Source organism: Chlamydotis macqueenii, chromosome 3 (genome assembly GCF_036417535.1).
Source record: "Chlamydotis macqueenii isolate bChlMac1 chromosome 3, bChlMac1.mat, whole genome shotgun sequence".
Classification (NCBI taxonomy): domain Eukaryota; kingdom Metazoa; phylum Chordata; class Aves; order Otidiformes; family Otididae; genus Chlamydotis; species Chlamydotis macqueenii.
The window spans coordinates 112,064,118-112,089,858 of NC_141558.1; the positions used below are offsets into that span (position 1 = coordinate 112,064,118).

General features: G+C 38.5%; 1 protein-coding gene across 4 annotated transcripts in view; it reads left to right on the top strand.

The window, feature by feature from the left end:
• The window catches only part of PPP3R1 (protein phosphatase 3 regulatory subunit B, alpha), a 43,353-nt gene that overhangs the window by 12,734 nt on the left and 4,878 nt on the right, over nucleotides 1-25,741 (top strand). Inside the window, exons 2-7 of one of the 4 annotated variants that reach the window (XM_086746029.1) lie at nucleotides 8,396-8,491; nucleotides 9,553-11,266; nucleotides 11,374-11,398; nucleotides 13,560-13,599; nucleotides 23,033-23,209; nucleotides 25,231-25,290. In XM_086746029.1, coding sequence (XP_086602155.1) covers nucleotides 13,587-13,599; nucleotides 23,033-23,209; nucleotides 25,231-25,290 — 250 coding nt within the window. In that variant the 5' untranslated portion in view covers nucleotides 8,396-8,491; nucleotides 9,553-11,266; nucleotides 11,374-11,398; nucleotides 13,560-13,586. The remainder of the gene's footprint in view (nucleotides 1-8,395; nucleotides 8,492-9,552; nucleotides 11,267-11,373; nucleotides 11,399-13,559; nucleotides 13,600-23,032; nucleotides 23,210-25,230; nucleotides 25,291-25,741) is intronic. The other 3 variants (XM_086746030.1, XM_086746031.1, XM_086746027.1) reach the window with 3 other exon arrangements.

The following is a 25,741-nucleotide window of genomic DNA, read 5'->3' on the forward strand; positions in this document are numbered from 1 at the left end:
AAGGGATTTGATTAAACTTCAGTGAAGAGTCTTGTGTAGTAAACACAGTAAAAAGTTTTGTTGATGAAACCAATATGTTAATGTAAGTGGAACAGATAAATTAGTGTCTTGCCAATTTTTTTTGTGACTTATCCAGAAGCACTGGAGGACCAGCCTGTCTCACCTCAAAGACTTTCTAGTGTGAACTCGTAACTACATCAGAACTTACTTTGATTTAGCAGTGACAGAACTTTATTGTTCCCCTACTGAAGGTTGAGTTGCTTCAGAATCTTTCTGGGAAACTCCTTTTCTTGGCTTTTGAAGTGTTCATTATTCATTTATGCACTTAAAATTACAGAGTTCTGAGAATTTTGAAGAGTGATGCAAGCTTTAGAAATGCCAGCTCTGTAGTGATTGCATAAGTAGACTGGGTTGCAGCTGCTCAAGAGTAGTAGCTGAGAACTGCCAAAAATGAAATTGTCTAATAGCACACAGGGAATCGTACCTTAGCTCATAAAGCTAGCACTTTTGTTCCTGTGACTCTTTTTCGCTCAAGTTCTATTTGCAGATTGCAGTGCTTATGCAAGATTTTGCAATGAGAGATCTTGTTATTTTGTATGAGAGTTTGCGGTTTCTTGTACACACAAAGTTTTGCTTTTCAAATAACAAGATTTATTTGCTGGTTTTCTAAATGTTGCACGGTTGTTTCTCCTTACCTTGTTTTAAAAACTGCCCTATGTTTGTTTCTAGCACTGTTAATTATCTCTACCTGACATTGCGAACTCTGTCAGGGTGGTAATTAAATAGAATGGAAAACTTACATATTCACACATTACAGGTGCAACAGTGGAGTTATGTTAAGTTTAAAGCAATCCAGTTATCCTTTAAATTTTTATTATGGCTATATGAAATGTGTAAGGTAACTTCTGGGGATAGACAGGTATCTTGTGAATTATTTTATCAGTGCTAACTGTTCACTCTGACTTGGTGGCTCCTTTTCATCTCCTAATTCAGGAAAAGGACTTCACAGTAAAACTGTTTCCCATCTATGCTCATGCTTTCTCTTAAGCAGTTTTACAATCTGTTTTCTTTGGTGTTTGTACTGGGTCCTTATCTCATTCTGTCTTAAGTAGCAATTTTTTTTTCTTAAAGACACTTTATGTTTATCTGCAGATGAGTAAATAGTGTGTGTATGTATAGATATGTGATTAAAGCAAGTACTTTATTGTACCTTCAAGGTCAGGCAAGTTTAGATTTTCGGTGAAAGCTGGGCAGTTGTAACTGAACTCAGATAGGAAAAGCTATGGCACTTCTGTACATAAATAGAAATTGTATAATCCCAGCTATAACTAGACAGACTTTCCAGATTGCTCTCTGGTCATGAACACTTCAAATTCAAAACATTAAAATTTAAAATTATTGGTTTTGTTTTATTTGACTGCATATATGTTTTATTTTTATCTTTCCTTTAATATTAATAAAGCAAAAGAACTTATTAAAGATAAAGGCTGAACCCTCTGATAATTATACTCTTGATTCCTTTAGCTTTCCTGTGCGGTAGAGGCTTTGTTTGGCAAGAGTAGCTATCTCTAATTTCAGGTTCACTTCTTGATTCATTGGTTTAGGGCTTCCCTGTGATATCCTAGAATAGCTACTGGCCTGTGATGGCCTTAAGCCATTAATATCTCATTTTGGAGGAGACCCGTGGACAGTGGAGGATTTAAATAAAGCATAGCAGAAGTGACTGGCCAACTGCCAGCCAGGGGACAAGTGGCTTCCCTTAAAATGACTGACAGAGCTTGAGCAGAGCCATGACTGGATTAGATGGTGACTAAGAAGTAAACTGCAGGCTTTTCCTAAGACTTGCACAGTCTTTCTTGTTTCCTGCATCCTGAGGGAGTATGTGGTAGAACCTGAGGTACATCTGAGAGGGAAGAGTCTTCTCAAGAACCATGACTTATTTTGTTATGAAAAAATTGAACATATGTATCCAAAATATGGTTTTTGTAGTAAGATTTTTTCTTTTTTTTAAATGTAGCAAAGGGAATTGTAACACTTACTCTGCATACTTGCAAAGAACAACAATGCCAGAATGCTGTAACAGCTTTAACCTGACCTGATCTCTACTGTAATCCCAAATCCAGCAATCCCCTTTGCCTTGGTTCATTATCTCTGATGTCTGCAATTTAAATGCTATGTTCAAGAATTAGGTATTAATCTTTTTTTTACTTCCTTCAGCACTGAAGGTCACAATGTTTTCTTTAGAGGCAGGATTGACAAATTTAGACTATGTTTAATACTTGAAATCTTCTACTTCCAAAGGTAAGTTAAAACAAGCTGTGTTTTTTTCCAGCAGTGCCCTTTTTGACTACAAAATGCTTGTAGCCTTCCTTAATGTTTCCTGTTGATTAGCATTCAGGTGAGATATTGAGTTAGAATATTAACAGCAACTGTAAGACCTGTCCCTTGTACCTTTGTAGTTTCACTTTGAGTTAAGAGCATACATGAAAACTGAGCACTGATACAAGTTCAGTGGTTTAACAGAATTCTAGTAAACCTTCCAAGAAGTGTAACTGAAAGTGTTGAGCAAAAAGTTCCCAAGGTTCAAAGGACGATGATTACACTCATCAGCAGGTGTAGGGGAGAGCACAGTTTATGCCCCAGAATGGAGATTATAACCAAAGATGAAGGTGGAATGGAAGAGTATGTTGGCAGGCTTATGTTGCTGGTCTTAAACAGCTAAGTGGAACTGTAACAGATGCTGAGGAGTAGTGGATGTGTCATGCTAGGCAGTTGTAGCTTCTTGAAAATTGTGGCTGCCAGAAAATGGAAAATACCTCCATGTCATAGAATCATAGAATCACAGAATGGTTAGGGTTGGAAGGGACCTTCAAAGGTCATCTAGTCCAACCCCCCTGCAAGGAGCAGGGACATCCCTGACTAGATCAGGTTGCTCAGAGCCTCATCCAGCCTGGCCTTGAACGTTTCCAGGGATGGGGCATACACCACCTTTCTGGGCAACCTGTTCCAGTGTTCTATAACTCGCATCGTAAAAAATTTTTTCCTAATTTCTAATCTAAATCTACCCCCCTCTATTTTAAAACCATTACCCCTCGTCCTATCACAACAGGCCCTACTAAATAGCCTTTCCCCATCTTTCTTGTAGGCCCCCTTGAGGTACTGGAAGACCATTATCAGGTCTCCCCGGAGCCTCCTCTTCTCCAGGCTGAACAGCCCCAACTCTCTCAGCCTGTCCTCATAAGAGAGGTGCTCCAGCCCTTTTATCATCTTCGTGGCCCTCCTGGACCTTCTCCAACTGGTCCATGTCCTTCTTGTGTTGGGGGCTCCAGAAGTGGACACAATACTCCAGGTGGGGTCTCACCAGGGCAGAGTAGAGGGGGAGAATCACCTCCCTCGACCTGCTGGCCACGCTCCTCTTGATGCAGCCCCGGATGCGGTTGGCCTTCTGGGCCGCAAGGGCGCATTGCCTGCTCATGTTAAGCTTCTCATCCACCAGCACTCCCAAGTCCTTCTCCTCAGGGCTGCTCTCAATCCATTCCCTGCCCAGCCTGTATTTGTGCCTGGGATTGCCATGACCCAGGTGCAGGACCTTGCACTTGGCCTGGTTGAACTTCATGACGCTGGCACGGGCCCACCTCTCCAGCCTGTCAAGGTCCCTCTGGATGGCGTCCCTCCCTTCCAGCGTATCGACGGCACCACACAGCTTGGTGTCGTCAGTGAACTTGCTGAGGGTGCGCTCTATCCCACTGTCCATGTTGCCGACAAAGATGTTGAACAGGGCCGGGCCCAACACGGACCCCTGAGGAACGCCACTTGTGACCGGTCTCCACATGGACATTGAGCCGTTGACCACCACTCTCTGAGTGCGGCCATCCAGCCAACTCCTTATCCACCGAGTGGTCTGTCCATCAAACCCATGCCTCTCTAGTTTAGAGAGAAGGATGTCGTGCGGGACAGTGTCAAAAGCTTTGCACAAGTCCAGGTAGTTGATGTCAGTTGCTCGTCCCTTGTCCACCGATGCTGTCACCCCGTCATAGAAGGCCACCAAATTGGTCAGGCACGATCTGCCCTTGGTGAAGCCATGTTGGCTGTCACCAACCACCTCCTTGCTCTCCATGTGCCTTAGCATGGTTTCCAGGAGAATCTGCTCCATGACCTTGCCAGGCACGGAGGTGAGGCTGACTGGCCCGTAGTTACCTGGGTCTTTCTTATTCCCCTTTTTAAAAATGGGGGTTATGTTTCCTCTCTTTCAGTCATCGGGGACCTCACCAGACCACCACGACTTCTCCGATACGATAGCCAGTGTCTTGGCAACTTCATCCGCCAGTTCCCTCAGGACCCGCGGATGGATCTCATCAGGTCCCATGGACTTGTGCACCTTCAGGTTCCTCAGATGATCCCGAACCAGCTCTTCGAGTACAGTGGGCAGTTCTTCATTCTCGCAGTCCCTGCTTGCACCTTCTACAGCTTGGGCAGTGGGACAGGAACTCTTGTCGGTGAAGACTGAGGCAAAAAAGTCATTGAGAACCTCAGCCTTCTCCATGTCCTGGGTAACCAGGACACCAGTTCCCTTCTGGAGGGGGCCTACATTTACCCTGGACTTTTTGTCCCCTCCATACCTATAAAAGCTCTTCCTGTTACATTTTATATCCCTGGCCAGATTCAGTTCTGCCAGGGCTTTGGCCTTCCTTACCTTATCCCTGGCCACTCGCGCAGCCTCTTTGTAGTCCTCCCAGGCTACCTGTCCCCACTTCCACCCTCTATAGGCTTCCTTTTTCACTTTCAGTTGGTCCAGGAGCTCCTTGCTCATCCACGCCGGCCTCCTGGCCTTTTTGCCCGACTTGTTTTTCATCGGGATGCACCTCTGCTGAGCTTGGAGGAGGTGCTCCTTGAATATGGACCAACTTTCCTGGGCCCCTCTTCCCTCCAGGGCCGCCTCCCATGGCACTTGGCCCATCAGGTCCCTGAAGAGGCCGAAGTCCGCCTTCCTGAAGTCTAGGGCAGAGAGCTTGCCATGTATTTTCCTTGCTGCCCCGTGGATCTTGAACTCCCCCATGTCATGGTCGCTGCAGCCAAGGCTGTCCTTTAGTTTCACATCCCCGACCAGTCCCTCCCTGTTGGTGAGCACAAGGTCGAGCATGGCACCCCTCCTTGTCGGCTCCTCTGTCGCCTGCAGAAGGAAGTTGTCATCCACGCATTCCAGGAACCTACTGGACTGCCTGTGCCCTGCCGTGTTATCTCTCCAACAGATGTCAGGGTGGTTGAAGTCCCCCATGAGGACCAGGGCTTGTGACTGTGAAGCTGCTCCTATCTGCCTATAGAGCGCCTCGTCTGCTCTGTCCTCCTGGCCAGGCGGCCTTAACAGACCCCTACCGTAACTCCCCTGTCCGTCCCCATCCTCTAATCTTGACCCATAAGCTCTCTGTCAGCTCCTCCTCCATCCCCAGGCGGAGCTCCACACACTCCAGCCGGTTGCTGACATAGGGAGCGACACCCCCTCCTCGTCTCCCCTTCCTGTCTTTTCTAAAAAGCCAAATACCTCAAAGGAAACCATAAATTGATTGGGCAATGTGTTAAATAAATATAATACTTTTAGATTTATTTTTTTAAAAAAGAGAAAAGGTGTAGACCTTCTAAAGTATTTGACACTTCAATTGTTAACATTATCTGGGCCATTAAAAACATGCTTCTCAGGTTTTTTCAGTTCTTGTAGAATCAACATTTGGGTAATATTTGTGTATATGAATAAAAAGTGGAAAACATGTTAGCAATCCCTTGGCAAATTCATGGTTGAATAACATGTACGCTTTTTGCATTAAGGTTCAAAAATCAGTTGATAGTAGTTTTCAGTTTCTCTCTGAGTGTCTTCAATGTGAGAAGCTTCCAGTATTGGGTTGTCGCTGAGTCAGAGAAGTTAAGTCATTACAGAAATTGCAAAATAAGGTCAACTCTTGAACTAGAATAAATAACCTTCCTGCAGATTTTTTTATCTCTTGCCTTATGGGTTTTCCCAATGACCAGCAGTCATAGTTGGGAAAGCAAGTGTGTCCCAAAACCACTTCAGATAACTTAAAATCAAGTTCAAGCGTAGGGCTGTTTTTTAATATTTAGGGTGCATCCTAAAACTTGGTGGATGTTGAATCCAGTCCTTATCTCTGCATACCTAGCGAGCTCTTTAACAGCTCATAGGAAGTACTAACTAAACACTAAGATTTAAAGTCAATACATGAATTTCATAGTTTGCTTCTGTAGATGTATCTTGTGTTCAAACGTCAGGGAGAAAATAACTATAACCCGTTGCTGTAATATGCACCTTGTTTCTGGTTGACTAAGAATTAAAGAAACAAATGGTGGATACTCTTCATACTGTTTATTCTTCTGCTAACATAACATTGGAAGATTTGTTTGGTAAAGACCATGTTTTATGTTTCTTTCACAACCCATGCCATTCTGTGAATTCAATATAGGATGCCAATTCTAGCTGTTGGAGTTCTCTTAATCATAAAAACTACTAATTTTAATGGGAAGTTTTACTCAAGAGCAGGAGAGCAAAATTCTTAAGTAACAACTGAATGTCTGAGTCCTCTACTGTCACACTTGTGGTCTGTGCTGCTTACCTGGTGTCGTTATGCTGCTTCTATGCTTTTTTCCTTGCCTTTTCTTCCCCCTTTCCACCCCGCCCCCCACCCCGTAATCCCTTGCTATTCTGCATACCTTCTAAGAATTCCTTGCTTGTTTGTAACCTGTTTAATTCCTTCTGTTGCACACGTGGACAACTGCATGTTCACACCAAAGGGTAACAAGGTGCCCGGATTTGACTGTCCAAATAACAGAAGGGAAATGAGATGGTTTCCAGCTTTCAGGTACTATATTGGACTTCTGGACAGAGAAGGTGATGGCTATGAAATATGTGCTGGGACTCTTCCACAGTTTTGGTTACGAAAATGAGTGGGGCATAAGCAGAGCTGAGGTTGCGAAAATTGTGTAATTGCAAAGGTTCAATAAATTATTGTCTTGGTTGGATTCAGCTTGGAAGTGTTGCATCTTAAAACTGTTGTCGTATAATTTTGGAACTTACTGAACATGAGGTGAATGTCAGATGTTTCTTTAATTCCTTCTGTGGGTCACGATCTTAGAAAGTAAGTTGAGAATGTGGGGTCAACGGTGAAACTGTCACTGCTCTTAAATTGCTTGAACTTACACATCTTCTAATTAATTCCCTCTAACTTCTTGGCTTTGCTGAATTCTTCTGCATCACAATGTCTGACCCAACATTAATATGATCATAAGAACCTCAGAGGTAGATTTGGTCTCTTAATACTGGAGTAGAAGTCTTGTGCTAGAGAGCTGCTAATTCAAAGGAGCTAGTATTTGGGGAGTTGCACTCTTTGAGCCTGGAATACTTTTCTGCAAAGCAAGTACTCAGTAGTTGCTTTGCATGAAATCATGTAAAAGTAACCAAGTTGTTTTAAATGTTAATTTATAAGTTTTGGCAATTAGTCTGTGCTACTGTCAGCTCTTAAATGAAGTCCAGTCTTATTGTCAGGTAACTGTGTTGTGATATCCCAATTTTAAGTAGATTTCATTTAGTGCCTGAAATGAAAAGCCTAAAAGGTGTCTTAATTACTCTGAGTCAAACACAAATGCCAGATGCCCCATCAGTCTTACCTATGCATCTCCTTTGCAAGTTTCCTTTTGTAGTGTACAAACAGATATTCCTGTTAAATATACTGGAAGATTATCAGCAACGTGTTTTTCTTGACTCACAGGCTCCTCTCAGGCTAAGACACAACTTCTCTGTATTGAGTAGTTTGAGGATGTTTTATTTTCTCTAACCAGATTTAACAAAAAAAGACAAAGTATATTCACACTGTTTCTCAATGGGGTAGATGAAGGTGGTTTTGTTGCTGCTTTTTTTTCCAGTCAAACCATATTCCTGTTTGTCTTGTTTTAAGCCGTATTGGTTGTGGTGTCTACAGAAGCTTCAGGCTCTGGTAAACTTCTCGTAGGCTTTAATTGCTCTGGTAAGCTGCGTATGAAATGTACAAATTACAGGAGGCAAGATCTTGCATATTTTTCTCACCATCAGTTAATTCATAAAGTCAAATACTCAAGTGGCTTAAAGCCTCTTGGCTTTGTTGGAAATTCATTTTTTAAAACCACTATGGATGTATCTAGCATGTTCTATTCATGCAAAAGTTTTTACAGCCTGGATATCTAACACCATCCTTTTTAGTTTGCCAGTTTGGCCAGTGGTTGTTGATGAAGAATACAGTGGCAACCTATAGGATAGTCAAAGCTCTAGTAACTTGTTAAACAAGGACCATTAAAAAAAACCAACCAAACAAACAAAAAAAACCCCCAACAACAACAAAACAAACTTCTCTTCACCAAGCTGGCAGTTCTTCGTTGTTAAAGCTTTGTGAAAATGGCAACGTGTGGAAAATGAACTTGAAGGAAGATGAGGAGGAGAAAGAATTCTCTGCAACAGGTAACTTTCATTAATCATTAATTTTGGTGGTATGGAGAAGAATGAAAAGATACAGAAGCATTTAGTCTGTTTGTGGAAGATGAAGACGGGTCTTTTGAGTACGCTTTCGTAAAATGCTGACTGCCAGGCTCTGCTATCTTTCTTCTTAACACTCTCATTCTTTTTCCTGTTGTAGTAGTGGATGATGGACAACAGCTTTTTGTATAACTTGGGAATTGAAGTTGATTATCTTGATAATCCCTAGTTCTGTCTGCCAGCTGACATGGCTTGGTTAACTGTTTCATTTGCACTGTAGTTTATTTCTTGTCATGACAAATATAATTAGTAATGTAGAAGGTGCTAAATGCAGAAGGCGCAACATATAGCGTGTACCAACACCTCATGCATCAAAAACGCAAATGCAGAAACATCAGTAATGTTCTGCTACTGAGGGAAGCTTTGGTGCATAGGTGTAACAGCCAGCTGCAGCATCAAGGCAGTTTGCATGTTCAAGGCCGTTTACAACGAGGATCAACTTATTACGCTTCTTCGTAATTGCTGCAGAAATCATAGTGAATCTCAAACAACTACTTGTTGTACATGTACTAAACAGATTTTAGGAGACCACTCTTGCTACTTTTTGAATTAATTCATTGTCTGACTGTGGAAACAATTAAAAAGCCTTGAAACAATCTAACTTTTAAACTGTTCCAGGAGTTTATTTGTAGTCCCTCATGCACCACCTTCTGAGGACTAAATTTGAGATGAGTCCTAAGCTGACATTGTGGCTTGTTGGCATTTAAACACACCTTCTGCTTTTACAAAAGCAGAAAACTAATGGAAGACTGACACTAATTTAAATCTCTGAACTATTTACAAAAAGGCCCACATCATGCAGAAAATTAACATACAATTAAACAGATCTAGCAAGTATGTTCTACTAATGTATGCTGAAGATCTGTTTCGCAGTCTGGTGTCTTACTGTGTACAAGCTGTTTTGTATAAATAACTTCAGCGAAGAATTTAGATTCTGTTGCTAATTCTGCTAATTGCAAATTTCCTTTTTTATTTTCTATCCACAGCTCTTCATGTCTTTCACTAAGAGCAAACTTGTCAAGATAATTGCCCTTAACTATCCTACCTTGGAGGAGCACGTACAGAACTGATCTTAAAAAGAGAGAGTGATGAGTATTTGAAGTAACTGCGAGAGAAAATGAAATCAAGAAGCATGTTTTTATCTATAATCTACAGAAGAAATAAGACTAAAGTCCATTAATAGGTTATCCTTAATAGGCACACCTGCTGAAAGGAGAAAAGGAAAATAACTAGTAAAGAGTAAAATTGCAAAGAACACTTTTATTCTTAACAGAATAAACTGCATGTCATATGAACTTCTAAAGTACTTCAGTGACATGTTTTGACTTCTCTCAAGTAAACTAATATTTCTGCAGTATCAGAATTTGGTCAGCCTTCTGTTAGTAGACTCTGGACTGTTCCCTGATCTGTAATTAGTTCTGTCTGTAAGCCATGGTTTTGTTGCTGCTTAACGAGGAATTACTTTGTAGGAATCTAACAGCATTCAAAAAAAATTCAAGACTATTCTAAAAGGATAAGGCTATTGAAAATATCTGTAGTGTTCTAGCTGCTTGTCCTAATTGCGCAATTCGAGAGACGAGAGTTGAACTCCAGCAGTATGGCAGCAATACCCAGATGCTGCTGAGGAAAGCATGTTCTGTACTAGGCGTAGGTGCCAAGTAAATCTGTTGTGGAGTGTTGATGCTGTACAAGCTGCATTTCTTCAACAAACCATGTGTCACTCGTTTCTAAATGTGCTAATATGGTGTATATGAGAGGATACTCTCACTTTGTGTGAGGTATGCTAAATATGTATCTGGCAGGAAATACTAATACTATGAGTTTTTAAGTTGGCAATCTTAAGAGTTGTATCAGAACCTTGTTACTCTAAACATTTATTTGTATAATTCAACTTCTCTGCATCAGATGAAATGACATGCTGTTGGCAGATTTTTACAGTTACTTTTGTCTTTATAAATTAGTATCATTATCTTAAAACTCTAAAATAAAAAAAATATACGTCAATGCAGTGTTATTTTGCTGAATAAGGTTTAGAAGTGTGATGATCTTTTGCAGTAACTCAAATTTTCTGTTAGTGCATCCAGTCAAAGTAATATTTTCCAGCATTCTTTAGAATGCTACCTAGTTCTGGTGTTAAACATTGATAATTCTTTGTATTAAAACTGTACAGATGAAAATGTGTACCCCATTTTTTTCCTATTCTTAAAGGGCTCTTTTGATAATTTATTAAATTCTCATAGCTGTGCTTCCCTCCTTGTTTTTTTCCATAAGACATTGATGTGGATGTAGCTCTAAACCTTCCATCTTACTCTCTACCTACCTGTTCTTAAACAGCAAGAAAATATTCAACCTGTTTAGCACTTGTGCTTCAGGGCTTATATTGTATCTCATACAGCATGTACATGGACTGATTGTATTTGGGGACAAATAAGTGGCCTTTTTGTACTGCTGTTCAGAATATGATGAAAAATGCCTGCCCCCAAGACCAAATCATTAATCTTCATTTCTGAGAATCAGGTCTTTGGTACAGAGGAACACCTTTGTGTTTGTCCAGGTCACAGCTGTGCAAACAGGGATCTTGGCATGAGTAGCTTGAACATTTATTTGCGCAAAAAAAAAAAAGAGGATTAAAATATTTTTAAAACTTAATAGACTTTTGGATTCTCCTGCGAAGATGAACACTCAGCACATCAATACCAGGTAACTACTTTTTAAAATATGTTATTTAAATACTATGTAGCAAATATTGAATAATAATGTAATTTTTACTTTGTTACTTACTAGATTTTTCTGATTTCTTTTTATAGATATTCCAGTTCCAGTCCTGGATAGGTAAGTATTCCTGATGCTTCTTTTTAGCAGTAACTGTTTCACAGAAAAACTAAGCTGAAGTTTATTCCCTTCTTTGCTCTCACAATACTTTTTTTTGACTACTTCCTGGAGATAACTTGATTATGCCTAATATGTGCATCTAGATGCATAGTAAGACTCCTTATAAAGGTTGCACTTATGAAGTTTGTGAACTGAAAAAAGTTATTCCTGGTTTTTAATTTTTCCTGCTCTATTTATAGAAGCATTTAGTGCTTGTTTAGGCAGATTGATTTCAGTAGTCTGTACTAGAAATTAACTTAAAACCTGAACAAGGATGTAAGTGCCCAGAACAGTCTTTTAATGTAGTTATAATTGTGTATTTGTATGTGCATGTGCATAAGTGCACTGGTTTTAATTCAACTTTCTCCTTTAATTTGCAGCCTTCCAGTCTGGTGTTTTTCTTGCCTCTTCATGACCTCGTGTCTTGAGCAGCCTAGCTGGATCCCCTGGTTCCTGTTTCTTCTTGTTTCAAAATTCTGCTCTCCCCCATTTTATATCCCCTACCCTTTTACATTCATATACACACACTAGACTTTTACTACCTGTTTTGGTCTTTGCTGTTTTTTTCTAAGACTTTGATTGAATTCCGTCCAAGGTTTTCCATATGGCGCTTTTCTCCTGGCTTCCCTGCCAAAATGGAATAAGTTTCTCCTGTAGAATATCTCTGTCATGCTCTTCAGGTTTTAGGGTCCTTGTCTATGTTTCTGTTCTGCTACTTTGTCTGACTATAAGTAGACATTGGGGAAGAAGTTACGGCTCTATGTTTCACTGCTCTACTTACAAAGCAAGTGTACTAACTCTTTTAAAGAAGGAAGAGAGCTTGTGGATTTTGGGGGATAAGCACAATGAATGTCTTCTGGAGGCAGAAAAAAAAGCAAGCCCCCTCCCCCAAACAACACATCTCCCTTGGACGTGCTTAGATTCATGAGATGTTTGTTCTGCCCCTTTCTGTCCTTATTAGGAAATGCAGTTGCATGCTTCAAAGCTAGATGTAGTTCTTCCCTTTTTTTTTTTTTTTTGTCTGTCAAGTAATCTCTGTATTTCTATTCGAATTTAATATAATTTTGAGGAGTGTTTCTGTGCAAGTGCTCAGCTATGGAATCCCTTACGTTCCACACCATAAGCAAATCACTGCTGAATAGAGTGTGTCTTAGACTTGTCTTAAATATGTTTTGTTTTCTTGTATAAAACACTCCCTTAAGTTTTTTGAAAATGTTTAGTCATGAATGTCTTCAGTTACCTGATAATTCCTTTGCTGACTGATTCAAAAAAAAAGTACTAAGCATGTGTGTATTGTGATCTTCTCTGGCTAAAAGTGAGACCTTTGGGGAAGAAATACCAACTTCTAATTTTAGTGTCTTTTGGTGTTCGTGTTGTCATAGTCGCGTATTTTGGTATATGCAAGTTCAAAGTGACTATACGCTCAAAGTTTTAATTTTTCTTGAAATGACTGTGTTGTAGTGCAGCAAAGATTTAAAATCTTAGTTTAACTTTACATTCAGCTACAAAACAGGAACATACTAATGTAGTACATAACAAATATTTAAATGTAAAGCTGTTACATCTGAATTTCTGGACCTGTAAATCACTTTTTTTGCATCATTCTTCTTGTGTGAATCCTTTCAGGGGAGCGGGCAGGTGGTTCGGGGAGAAAATGTGCTACAGTTTTCTTATGCTAATTGAGTAATATTTGTCGTGGTAATTTGTAAGAACATCTGGTTTTGTGTATAAAATAAAATGGTAAAGCAACTTATGTGAAGTTTTGAAATTAAATATAATTTTAATATGAAAATTAGCATTTGCACAATATAAAAGTAATGATTTTGGTTTTTGGAGCTTAGAATATGGGATTGAAGTTCTTATCATGTGGACTGTTGATATTTTCTTGGGAATTCTCATCAGAGGAGACCTCTCAATGGTTTCATATTTCTTGTATGTTTTGGTAACATAGACATATCCAAATAAAACACTGTCCATAGTTGGGTTTAAATTATTTTTTTTTTTTTAAATAATTATGTAACTTGTATTGCCTTAGATCTTTACAGTGCTGAAACTGAAGATAGTTCCTCTAAGCTAACTTGGGAATAATTACAACTTTGTTCTTTTTTTTTTTGTATTTCAGGGAAATGAGGCAAGCTACCCCTTGGAAATGTGCTCGCACTGTAAGTTTTTTAATTGCTACATTCTATTGTTAGGTTATTCTTATTTGGAGATCAAGATGTACAATTTTCATGTATGAATTTGCTGCTTGAAAAGTTATGCAGTTTATATACTAACCAAAAGAGTAAAATTAAAAGGTAAAAATGTGAAATATTACAGGTTTTGTTGTTAAGATTGTAAAATCAAAAGTGAGTCCATCTTTAAAAAAAATTGATGATTTTTTCAATTTTTAGCATATGAAACAAGCATGATAGTTTTGATGTCTGTACAGTGAAGCGTTACAACTGGTAGTTCTATTGGTGAGACTTTTCCATCAGACTCAGTGACAGTTCCTCAGAGATGTTGAACAGCTTGTGGTGCAGTACATGCTGTGTTAGGAGCAAAATATATTGCTTAAGCTGTCTTTGCCCGCTCAGAGGAAAGAGAAGTTTGAGGCTAAAAGTGCTTTTTTTTTTTTTTTTTTTTTTTTTTTTTTAACCTATGTGCGCTTGCAGCCAGGCATTTTAGGTGAGAAGCCACTTGTTATTTGCTTTTGGCCACGTGAGCATAGAATTCGTTGCCCCGTCTCATGGGGTTGGTCTACCCTGTAAAAATAACAAAGTATTTCTTGTCTAATGCTGACCAAAGAAAGGGTTGTCTTGTGAAGTGTCCCTGTGGTGTTATGCTAAGCGTACTTACTTTTAACTGCTTTTTTCTTGAATGTTTTTCTTCTGCACTAAATCATGTCTAGACCTGTGTATGTATGTATGGACTGCTTGATAAAATTCCCATTCTTTGGTTAATCAGATTTTGTTTTTAAACAGGATAATAGATTCTTCAAGATAAGGAATAGGCTGCTTTCACAGTGCTAGTCATAACTGAACTCCAGCTCTCTTAAGTCAAACTGTAATACAAAACAAATAATCATGGAGGAATCTCTTTCTAAATAAATTTTACAGAGAGGTGGGGGTTTAGCTAGTAATTTGCAAATCCTCTGTGCTTAATAGACATGTCCATAGGAATTATAATTTGAGTCATCAGTTTGTAAACACTTGAGAATCTTATCCACACCACTGCATTGCTGTGTTATGCTCTTGGTGTATATTTTGTTAAATATGGATCTGTGGGTGGAAGTTTAATACCTGATGAAGACTTCAGTAGTCTTTTTCTGGATCATATATATTGATCTTAGGTTATTTGCTCCATTGGTCATTGTTTCCTTAGGGACAAACCAACTCTTGAAGACTTTTTTTTTTTTAACTAGATACATCTCTGCCAGAGTTGTAAGCAATGTGTTGCCATCCTTAACTTTTGATACTAGGACAAGCTATATTCATTGGTAGCTACTGCCAGCCTAGAGGTTTATTACTGAGCTTGTTTGCCCCCTTTTATTGTAGAGAAAGAGGATTTCTGCATTATATTCTGTGGTTAAACTGAATTTTGAGGATATCATTGTGTAAATCTGAGGTTTGGCATGATTAAAGCTTTTTCTGCTTTGATGGCCCTTCTCACAATAGAAACTGCTTCTCTGGGCATCGTAACTACTTACACTAGGGAAGATGTAGTTAGGGCAGATGTCTCCTTGCTTGATTGTGCCTAATGACTGGAATGACTGCACTGTGCTTAAAGATTCTGCATGTTTGAATACCTTGAAAGAGCAAGTTTTTTGGGGAGCATGGATGCATACAGTAGCATGTCTGTGAGTAAGTCCACTAAGTAGGTATGCATCTTGTTCTTCAAATGTTAAATGTTCACGCCGCTTCCAAGCGGCTGTCGGCTGTCGCTGACAGGAGAAAAGGTGCTCAGGGTGAGAGCATACAATGTTTCTGAAGACCATTTGATAAGGATTTTGAATCATTAGACTTTTGGGGGACTGTCAGTTTGCACTAATGCATTTATGCTGGCTGCATGGTGGCATTGGGTCGTAACCTCTGCCTGGCACTGCAGTCACTATTTTGGTGTCTTGTTTTATAAGAATTTTCTTTTAAAGTTGACAGTTATAGGAAGCAAATTCAAGATACTATGCAAAGGATGCTCACCATTAAACAGTCAAGAATATTCTTTTTACCCTTCATTTTAGAACATGAGTTCTTTTCAGTGGACGAATTAGTGTTGGATTCCTTAAAACAGTATGTTTCTTTTCTCAGCTGTGCTGTCTGAGAAATTTCTGAAAATCTAGTGCTGTTTTAAATGATGAAAATGTCAGCCAAGCTATGTCAAATCATCCATAAGAAGATTTCATTGTAGCAGAAAGCTGTTAAGAAAAGTATTTTATAGTATAGTAAACAATATCTTATAGTACAGTATTTTATAGTAGAAAATCGTTTATAGTATAGTATTTTATAATGTAAACAATATTTTATAGTGTGTTTTGTTTTTAGGATAAGGAGACTAGTATCCCTTTTCTAACTTAGGAAATTGTAATTGACACATCTGAAGTCATGAAAAGGATTAGGCCAGCTGCGTGTAAGCATATACAAGACAAGTGGTTGAATGTGTTCTCAAGGGCGTCATCTTTTTGAAATCTGATCTCCAAGACTGAAATGGCTGTCTTGGTTGCTACTCTGAAACATTATATTCGTGAATCAGACAAGACTGTAGATAGAGGTGAGAGCTTTTGCTGAAGGACTGTTTTATTTTGAGATCTTGGCTATCCATTCTTACGGGGGGGAGAACTTTTTTAACCTTTAAACATTTAAAATACATTTCAGAACATTTTATTTACATAAAAAACCCTTTTTTTTTTCAAATACCTTAGCAATATTCTTGTTTATAGTGATCTCATATTTGAAAAATATGTGGAAACTAGGCTCTCTGTGACCACAGTCTGGTCTGGTGTTCGTTAGTTATAATTTTGAGCCAGTATTTTAAGAGTATTTGAAAAGCCAACCTTTTAAATACAGATTTCAACATTTAGGTCAACAAGTTGCGAAGTGCTCAGCAACTCTTTGCTGAGAAATGAACAATTTTTCTAAGGTTTGTACACTTCTCAGATGCCCACAGTGGATGTACAGTGTGTCTGAATACATAAGCAATTATCCTGTTAAATATCACTCAGATCTGTACTTTCAAGACATTCTTTACTTCTGACTTTGATATTAATAGCAATTTAGCCATGCACCTTTATGTTGACAAGGAAAAATATAATTAAAACAATTAAGAAATTACTCTTTTCAATGTAGAGCACGCTGCACTCCATAAATTTGCTTTTAATGAAGCTTTTTGAGTTGCCACTTGAATGCTTTTTACAATACTATCTGAGCATCAGTTATATGAGTAAAAGCTTGAAACAAACAATTGTTTTAAAACATCATGGATCATTCTCTGCTGATCTGTGCTGGGGAAAAGGAGTGGGATATGCAGGAATACGAATCAACATATTGGAGAGCATCCGGCTGAATTCATGATACGAGGGTGGCTATTGTTGGCTCTAGAATTTTAATACTTGGATGGAAGAGGAAGCTTTTGAAAATACTGATGGTTCTTTAACAAAAAATCCTTAATGCTGAACTGCTTACAAAACCCCACCTTGTTTGTGTTACTTACAAGTTGAATGAAATTCAAAATGGATTACGAAATAAACAACTGTGTGCTTTAAAACAGTGAATAATTTGATATTTCTACAGGGCTACCAGCAAAGCCTTTTAAAGAAAAACATTTAACAGGTTTTATTACTAGCCAATTAGTAAGTTTGTACGCTCAGGCATTAGTGCCAAGCTGATAGGATACTTTTTGATTCTGCTGAAAAGCATAGGAAGCGTAGAGCCTCATGTCAGCTGGTGAGCGAAGCACAAACAAAAGGCTAACTTGAGTTTGAGGTTAGAGCTCAGACCGCTGTGATGAGTCACAGGCAAACTCTGCCTCAAATGATGTAAACAAAGCTTGATCCTCCTTATTTTGCTCAGTGATGTTATCACCCTGTTTACACTATTGTGGACTTGGACCTCCTTTGGATTTCCTAGTGTTTTCATCTCTATCCTGGTCTCCTGAGCTTGAGTCTTGTAAAATTCTGACTGCTACTGCCACCATCAGTCCTTCCAGCTCATAAACCTTCACTATGTCTGAACTACCCTGTGCCTTGCTTCCAGTACACCTTCAGGGTGTTTGTGCGGGCACTAGGTTGTCTGTAAGGAGCTTTCAGAGAAGGAGGAAAAAAATATTTTGTTCAGGTTCTGGAAATTTAATTCAGTACTCTGTTCTTCAGTGATAGCTATGTGAAATTTTAAGTCAGTCAGGCTGTTACTAAATACTGACAAAAAAAGCAGCCTTATCAAAAGGGGTACATCCATCGTAGATGAGGACTGTTGTATATGCACATTTGGGGAGGAAGTCTGAACAAAAAATGAATAGTATATTATTGAAATCTTCTGTTACACACACATTTATGCTGTTTTCATTTTTAAAATCGAAATCAAATTAAACAAACCCCCAAACCCAGAAAACTTATGTAATTTTTAGGTACGTTCAGCCCAGAGAGAGTCAGCAGAAATCGGGACTGTGTATTGAAGGAAGAATAGAAAAAACTATGCAAATTTAAGGCTTATGCTGTAATGCATTCATCCTTTATAATAATAATTTATTTTTAAAAGCTATTTTATGAAGACAAAGATGTTACTGAAATATGAATTTTTAAGTGTATAAGCTTTTAAAATTTCAGCTTGTGGAAAGGATTTTTAAGGTAGGTGAGGTGCTTGCAATGTATTTAAGGAAAAAATGAAATTGTTCTAATAAGATTCTCATACAATCAGTTGTGAAACACTGATCTGCAGATGTTTTTATCCATATATGTTCCTTATGAACAGAGGCTTTTTATGCTCATGAACTCTTACAGGAATTTTTCCTATTCGTGTAATTATTTTGATTTTTCATTATTTCCTCCAAGTCCTTTCATCTATGGTGTGTGTCCATTGCCAGAAACAAAAAGTTGGACGAGATGGATGTTTGGTCAGCTTTTGGCAGTGATACTAATTTATTCAGTACTGTTCTTTGACTTGTTTTTTTTTTTTTATTTTTCCCCCCCAACTTCAGATCTCTTGTGCAGGCAAACCCTTTGCTTCGATGCTTCAAAGCTTGGAATGAGAAATTTGTAATGCCATTTCTAGTAGAAACTGCTGCTAAACATCTGTACCTGGACTGTGTATTGCAGTCGAACTGGAATTGACCATATAAGCTATGAAATTGGATGTGTATATATGTGGAGAAAGTCATAAACATTTTCTAAGTATGAAGACTCTTCTTTAATTTCATAGTTTAGACAGTTGTTGCTTTGCTGCACTTCAGCAGAACACAAATTCTTGAGAAATACTCTTAGGTGCGTCTCCAACCTCTTCCCCTTCTTATCATCCAGTTCTTGTCTTTATCATCCATAATCTTGACCTCCTTGACTGTGATCTTTAAAAGAAAAAAAAATAAATTGGTGCTTGATCTTTTCTTAAGCATTGCTGGTTTGTAAGTTGAAGTATCTGACTAATTGCAAATGCAAGGCTTAGCTGAACATGGCAGAGCATGCATTTTCAGTGTAACATGGCTCGTTCACATTGTGTGCTGTGGATCAGCCTCTGAATGTCCCAGTAAAGTGTTCTTTTTTAATTCATATTAGGTAGGTCTTGCTATTAGATTAGCTCGAGATAAAATACCTTTCTGGCAAAAGTTTGCTTTCTTAGCACATCTTGTGTGGAAAATCTTGCCTCTCTACTGGAGCAGACCAGTGTGATGGCAGAGTCGGTCCTGTCAGTCTTCTGTGCCAGCTGTAATAGAGTTTAAAGCTCCGTAGCAGTGTTTGACTGACTTGTGTTCGGGGTAATTAGCTCCACTTCAGAGCAGGCTATTGACAGAACTCTGTCTTTCACTCTCACTTTCAGTCTTTGCTTATATACTTGTGAGGAAAAGTACTGTGGACTTTAGCTCCCAAACCAGGAAATGGACTGGTGACATGAAATAAGACTTTACTTAGTGGTGTTTTGGGCTTCTGAGCAAATTATGCTATCTAATGACTGCTGGTCTTCAGTCCTGGCTCAGGCATCTGTTTGTTTACATCCTGATTTGTAAAATTGTCATTGCTGTGTCCTTAAATGTTTTCTTAAATGTAAGTTAGAAATGCTTTAAAACTAGAAATTTGTTAACTCAATAGTTTTTGTGGCAAGTGAGAAGAGATTCAGCTATCTTAATGCTTCTTTCATTTTTCTCCATTGTGATTCTGTTAAATTACAGAACTATGAAGTATTTCAAGTTGCTTGGGAGGCTTTAATGTTTAAATTTTAGTCAGTGCTAGTCTTTCTGTTAATATTGGAAGTGAGATTTCACTGATCTGGTAAGAGGATGAAGGTGCATTTTATACACTATAGATAATACCTTCAATTTGCTGCCTAGTTGTTTTAAAATGAAGTTGATTTAAAAAAAAATATATGTACCTATTATTGTTCTTGTTTTTTTTCCAGTAGGAAATAGTTCTAATAGTAGCCCTCACAGAACTTATTTCAGGGTTTCCCAGCATGAGTTCTAGATGCAATTGCAAACTTCTGATTTCAAAAATAGAACATTTGTGAGGGATTTGCCTCAAACAAAATAATGGCCAGTTACTTGAAAAATGTTGTGATTTCTGAGTCCAGGTAAGGAAGGAGAGTTGTGGTTGGACGAGGCCATCATTTTAAACATGGCTAATAAAAGTAGAGGCTGATGTCATGGCTGGACAAGTCCTTATATACATTTTGTAACATAGGTAGAAGTTATGTCTATTCATACATTCATTTTACACTGGCAAATGTGTTTACATATGTAGTGTGATAAGCCACTCTTAACATTTTTGTGCTCTTTCAAATCATAGAATGGTTAGGGTTGGAAGGGAACCTTCAAAGGCCATCTAGTCCAACCCCCCTGCAAGGAGCAGGGACATCTCCAACCGGATCAGGTTGCTCAGAGCCTCATCCAGCCTGGCCTTGAACGTTTCCAGGGATGGGGTATCCACCACCTCTCTGGGCAACCTGTTTCAGTGTTCTGTAACTCGCATTGTAAAAAAATTTTTCCTAATATCCAATCTAAATCTATCCCCCTCTATTTTAAATGCTTATGCTGTGAGGATTTTCTTAGGATATTAACTCTTTCTATGCGAGTTGCAAGTCTGGAGTAGAGCTTGGAGTAAGAATGACATTCCCATGTTAACAGCTTGCCTTAAACTGGAGTGGGTCCGATAACTGTAGGGCAGCAAGGCAGGGAGTGAGGGTAGATAGTGCCTGCCATTTCAAAGGCTGACTGACTCCATTTACAGTTTTAAGATTTTGAGGAAAGTGGAAACCAAGGAGTTTCTGCGGACAGAACCGAGAGTTGACAAATACCTTCAGTACATTGGGGAGAAGCGGTGGTGGGCAACCTGATCTAGTCAGGGAAGTCCCTGCTCCTTGCAGGGGGGTTGGACTAGATGACCGTTGAAGGTCCCTTCCAACCCAAACTGTTCTATGATTCTATGATTCGGGCTAGTTGCCAGTGGACCTCTGCTTTGCCATTCTCTTTTAATACTCTCTTCTTTTAGTCTCATTATTATGTTCTACATGCAGCTTACCATGCGGTGATCCGGCTCCTCTTCTGCGATCCAGAGGGGTTTCTGTGTAGCTGTGCCGACAGTAACGTGTTCTTGATGCTGCAGTGCAATGTCATGCTGTTCAGGGCACACCTTCAATCATGTTCTAGGCTTCTGTGTAAACTGGTGGGAAAAGGAACTCAGCTTTATTGCAGTCAAGAGCCTAATTAGTTGAGATACCAAATTGCATACTGGAAACTGTGGAAACTGCTTTAAGCCTCTGCAAATGCTGTTTAGCCTTATTTTTATAGCCCTAGAGGCAGAATCAGATCTGTCACTTGCTGGCACAGCAAAGGGAAGATTGTTCTGGGCATATTGACCCTTTTTTTTTTTTTTTTTTTTTTTTTTTTTTTTTTCCCCCTCTGCCTCTGCAAGCAGTTACCAAGACTGACTAACTGCAGACTGTCGGAATTTACTGTTCAGACAAAATAAATCTTGTGCTTCTGGACTTCTGGCGTGCTTTCCCCTGTTCATTCTGAAATACTGCACTTGTGTGTATCTTGTGTCTGGTTGGATATCAGGAATATAAAGAAATTTAAGTGGAAGTTGGCTATAATTTCCAAACATAAAGCTCTATGTTGGCTGACCTTACATATTGGAAAGACTAAGTGCTGTTTGTTTTTATGCTGCACTTTTACAAAAGCCTAAGAAGGTATTAATGTGATGTAAAGTGCATCAACTGGTATGTATGTGCCTCGTAGAAGTTAAGAAACAATTAATTTTACTATTGGAGCAAGTGCACTAAATGGGACTAATAAATGTTAAGAAGACTGTTCATGTTAGGAAAGAAATTTATGTGGGAAGTTGCAAAGCTGCAGGTTCTGTAAGTTATGTTTGCTGTGGTTTGCTGTATGCTGGCCACTTTCTAGGACTTCCTAAGAACCTCAGTTCCTCCTTTATACCCAAACATGGTGAGCAATTTGTGAACGAACTTTGGTCTTGTAAATCAAGCTGCTGATAGGGAATTTGCAGGTTGTTACAGGGAAAACTTTTCAAGCTTTTTAGCAGTAACAGAGTAAAGATTTCTTAGTATTGTTTCTGGATTCACAGATTTAGTCTATCCTGGCAAAAGCAGAGGTGTAAAGCAGGGTATGTGCTTTGAGATTGGTTTTGGGTTTGGTTTTTTTTGTTTGGGTTTGTTTTTTTTTTTTTAAATGTGAAGAGTATAGCTGTAGTGGTACTGCTACAGAACCTCAATCTTCTTTAATTTCTGAGACAAAAAAAAATAGATGTGTGCAGGTCATGGCTACAGGTACGTCTGTTTTCTGTTTGAGATGGAGAAAAAAAAAATCTTAGATCTGTCTGGGTGATGTTTTGAGTAGGTGAGTGATAACTGGTCAACAGTGGGACTGTGTTAACCTGCTTAACTTGGCACATATCCCAGGAGATCTCCTATGCTTCATGTGCTGAAGAAGCACTAGTTTTGCTAATATGTTTGCTAATATAATTGTCTTTCTAGCCTATTACATTAGTCTAGTGTAAATGTAATGCTAGCTCTTTGAAAGAAAACTTGGTCTCTCTTTTAATTTCCTCATACCTGGTATTTGTGAGAGCTGTCTGACTAAGAACTCGCTAAGCATCCTCAATCCTTAAAGGTGTTGTGTCAGCACATGGTAGTCAGTGAGTCACAAGGCTAACTATATTATGGCTGGTGCAGGGAGGAAAAAAGCTAAGGTTTATTTAAAATAAAATGAAAAGGCTTGTGTTTGTCTTCAGAATTTTGTGTTATCTTTATAATTTTCCATTAGAGTGTTTAATGGTTGTGATTAAAGTAGGATAAATTCTGCTAGGAAAGCAATGAAGAAATGTGCATTGTCTTTAACTGGCAGAGGATTTACTGAAGCATTTCTGAGAATAGGTGTGCTTGTTTTTCTTCCTTTCAGTTGATGCTGATGAGATAAAACGACTAGGAAAGAGATTTAAGAAGCTTGATTTGGACAACTCTGGTTCTTTGAGCGTGGAAGAGTTCATGTCTTTACCTGAATTGCAACAGAACCCATTAGTACAGCGAGTAATAGATATTTTTGACACAGATGGAAATGGAGAAGTGGACTTCAAAGGTAAGACGCAGTGCTTTGTGATGGGTAGTGGTATGTTATTGGAATTCCTGAAGCCTTGGAATTCAAATTTTGCTTCAGCTGGGAAAGGAAGGGTGAAGAAAACTTGTTAATCAAAATAAAGTGCTAATTCCTAGTGAAACAGAGTACCAGTAGAACTAGTTTCTCAGGTGCATTAAGGCAGTGCTCTACTGAAAGAAATGCTTAAAAGAGCAGATTGTTTCGTAATAGCTTTCCAGGTCATACTGATTTAGGACTACTCATTAAGTATCTCTTGAAGTACACTAATTCGGACTTTTAATTGTGATGCTATCTGAAGTATATCTTTAGGCTGAAGAGATTGAAAACTGAGGGGTAGATTGTGTAAGAGGTGTGTTGGTGCATAAGGTGTATTTATCCAAATGTTATGAGATCTGTCTTTTGGAGTATTTTTTAAAATTTTTGAATTTTTGACAATAGCTTTCTAAATTGTGAAAGTGGTCCACATTTTTCTGTTGATACTTCTTTTACAGGGTTCTTTTTATGATCTTAGGTAGACAATTCAAACAACCCAAAAGTTTTGATTTAGTACATTCCTCCAAAATTGTACTTACTTTAACTGTTCATGATTAAAAAGGGCCATCAGGTTAAAAATCTTTGTAACTAGTTGGTGTAAAACAGTCTCTGGTCCTTAGAAGTGATAATGTCTGTAACTTCTATTCAAGCTAATATTTATTATTTCTCATTGCTCGTAACTAGAAAAGGTGAATCGGTTTTTCTTTTTTTTTTAATGGGAGAAAGTTATTAAATCTCATCTGTATTGACAGGCTGACATTTTAAATAAAATGTTAGCATACAAAAGCTGCTAACCTTTGCAAAACCCCTTAAATTTCTATAGGGAGAACTACAGTGTAACTGGAATGTTGAATTTTTGAGAATTTCTTGGTATCAGTTTCCAAAGCAGTAACTGTTGTATGTAACTGTCGTAATTTCCCTTGTGAAAAAAAGGCAATGATGAAAGATGATGGTATATTGCATGTGACATTGAGCTGTGATTAATATAATTACCAAAAGCTGTTCCTCTTTGCTGGGAACAAATAAATTTTGTATAGTAAAATGATGCTACTGCAATAAGTGGCAGTGAATTTTACTGTTGTCATCTGGCCAAGTTTGATTCATTTAATTTATTTCTGTCTCAGAGGGAAGCTCAAAGAAAAGGTTTTTAAATGGGAAGAGGGTCAGTTTAGATTGGGTATAAGGAAGAAATTTGATATGGATGGTGAGGCACTGGAACAGGTTGCCTGCAGAAGCTGTGGGTACTCCATCCCTGGCAGTGCTGAAGGCCAGGTCAGATGGGGCTTTGAGTGACCTGGTCTACTGGAAGGTGTCCTGGCCTTCCCTAAACAGTAGTAGGCCTTTCAGCCTGCATTGCTATACCTCTGTATTCTCTCTACACAGCAGTTCAGCTTGCAGTTTTGCACTGTTGTCATTTTTACCAGCCAAAGCTCTAGGAAGTCTAGTTACAGGATCTCATCCAGAAACTTCAATTGTCAGGGTTGGTTGGTGTTTTTGGCAACTCAGGAGTTTACTCGTGGGATGATGACTTCATTGTTAAACTGTGTAAATTTTCTTCTTACCTTATTTCTTATAGAATTTTTTTTCTTTAAGGAATTTGTTAGAGCAGTTTTCAGTTTGGTGTGATTATTCCTTCGAGTTGAGAAACCAGTCTTGAGAAGAACTGTACAATTAGGACCTCCACTGGAGTAGCTTTAGTAGAGATCTTGATGGAGTTTTATATCAGAATATCAGATTCTGATGAAAGTCTAGTTCAGAATTACTTGAACATTGGTGTGAACAAGGCCATTCAGTGAGCACAGTATTGGATTTGAAGTACTTCTCACTAAAGAACATTAAAGTATCTATCAAATTATGTGGATGCTTGGGTGTCACAAGGTAGAAAATATTTTAAAGTTTTTTATGAATGTTTATTTCCTTGGTTTATTTTAAAATATACTTTTTGTAAATGTTTTTCTTATATTCTTTAGAATTTATAGAAGGAGTCTCCCAGTTCAGTGTCAAAGGAGATAAGGAGCAGAAGTTGAGGTGTAAGTATTTTGATTTTCCTTAACAAGTTTTTCTGATCCTCAAAATATACTTTTGTTAGTTAGCATTGAGAAGCCAGCAAATCAAGATTCTTTTAAAAAGCAGGAAATCATGAAGGTAGATTCCAAGCTTTTGCACACATTGTCATTTTTGTGAAGAATTTGACAGCACTGTCTTATGCAAGGAATGATTGAGGAGGCTGCCTTCTGAATATTTTCAGTTGCTTCCCATTTTAAGAAAAAAAAATATTCTTTTAAGGATACTTAGTTCACAAAACTATGTAGCGAATGTGCATTGCTTCATGAGGGCATAAGAACAATATTAATTTTTTTGCTTCTACGGCAGAACAGCACTAAATTCTTGTTTGAGAACTGCATCTCAGGAACACAACATGACCCAAGCTTTTGGAGTGGAGAAGGGATAGGTTCAGTCGTGGACATAGTTTCCAGTAAC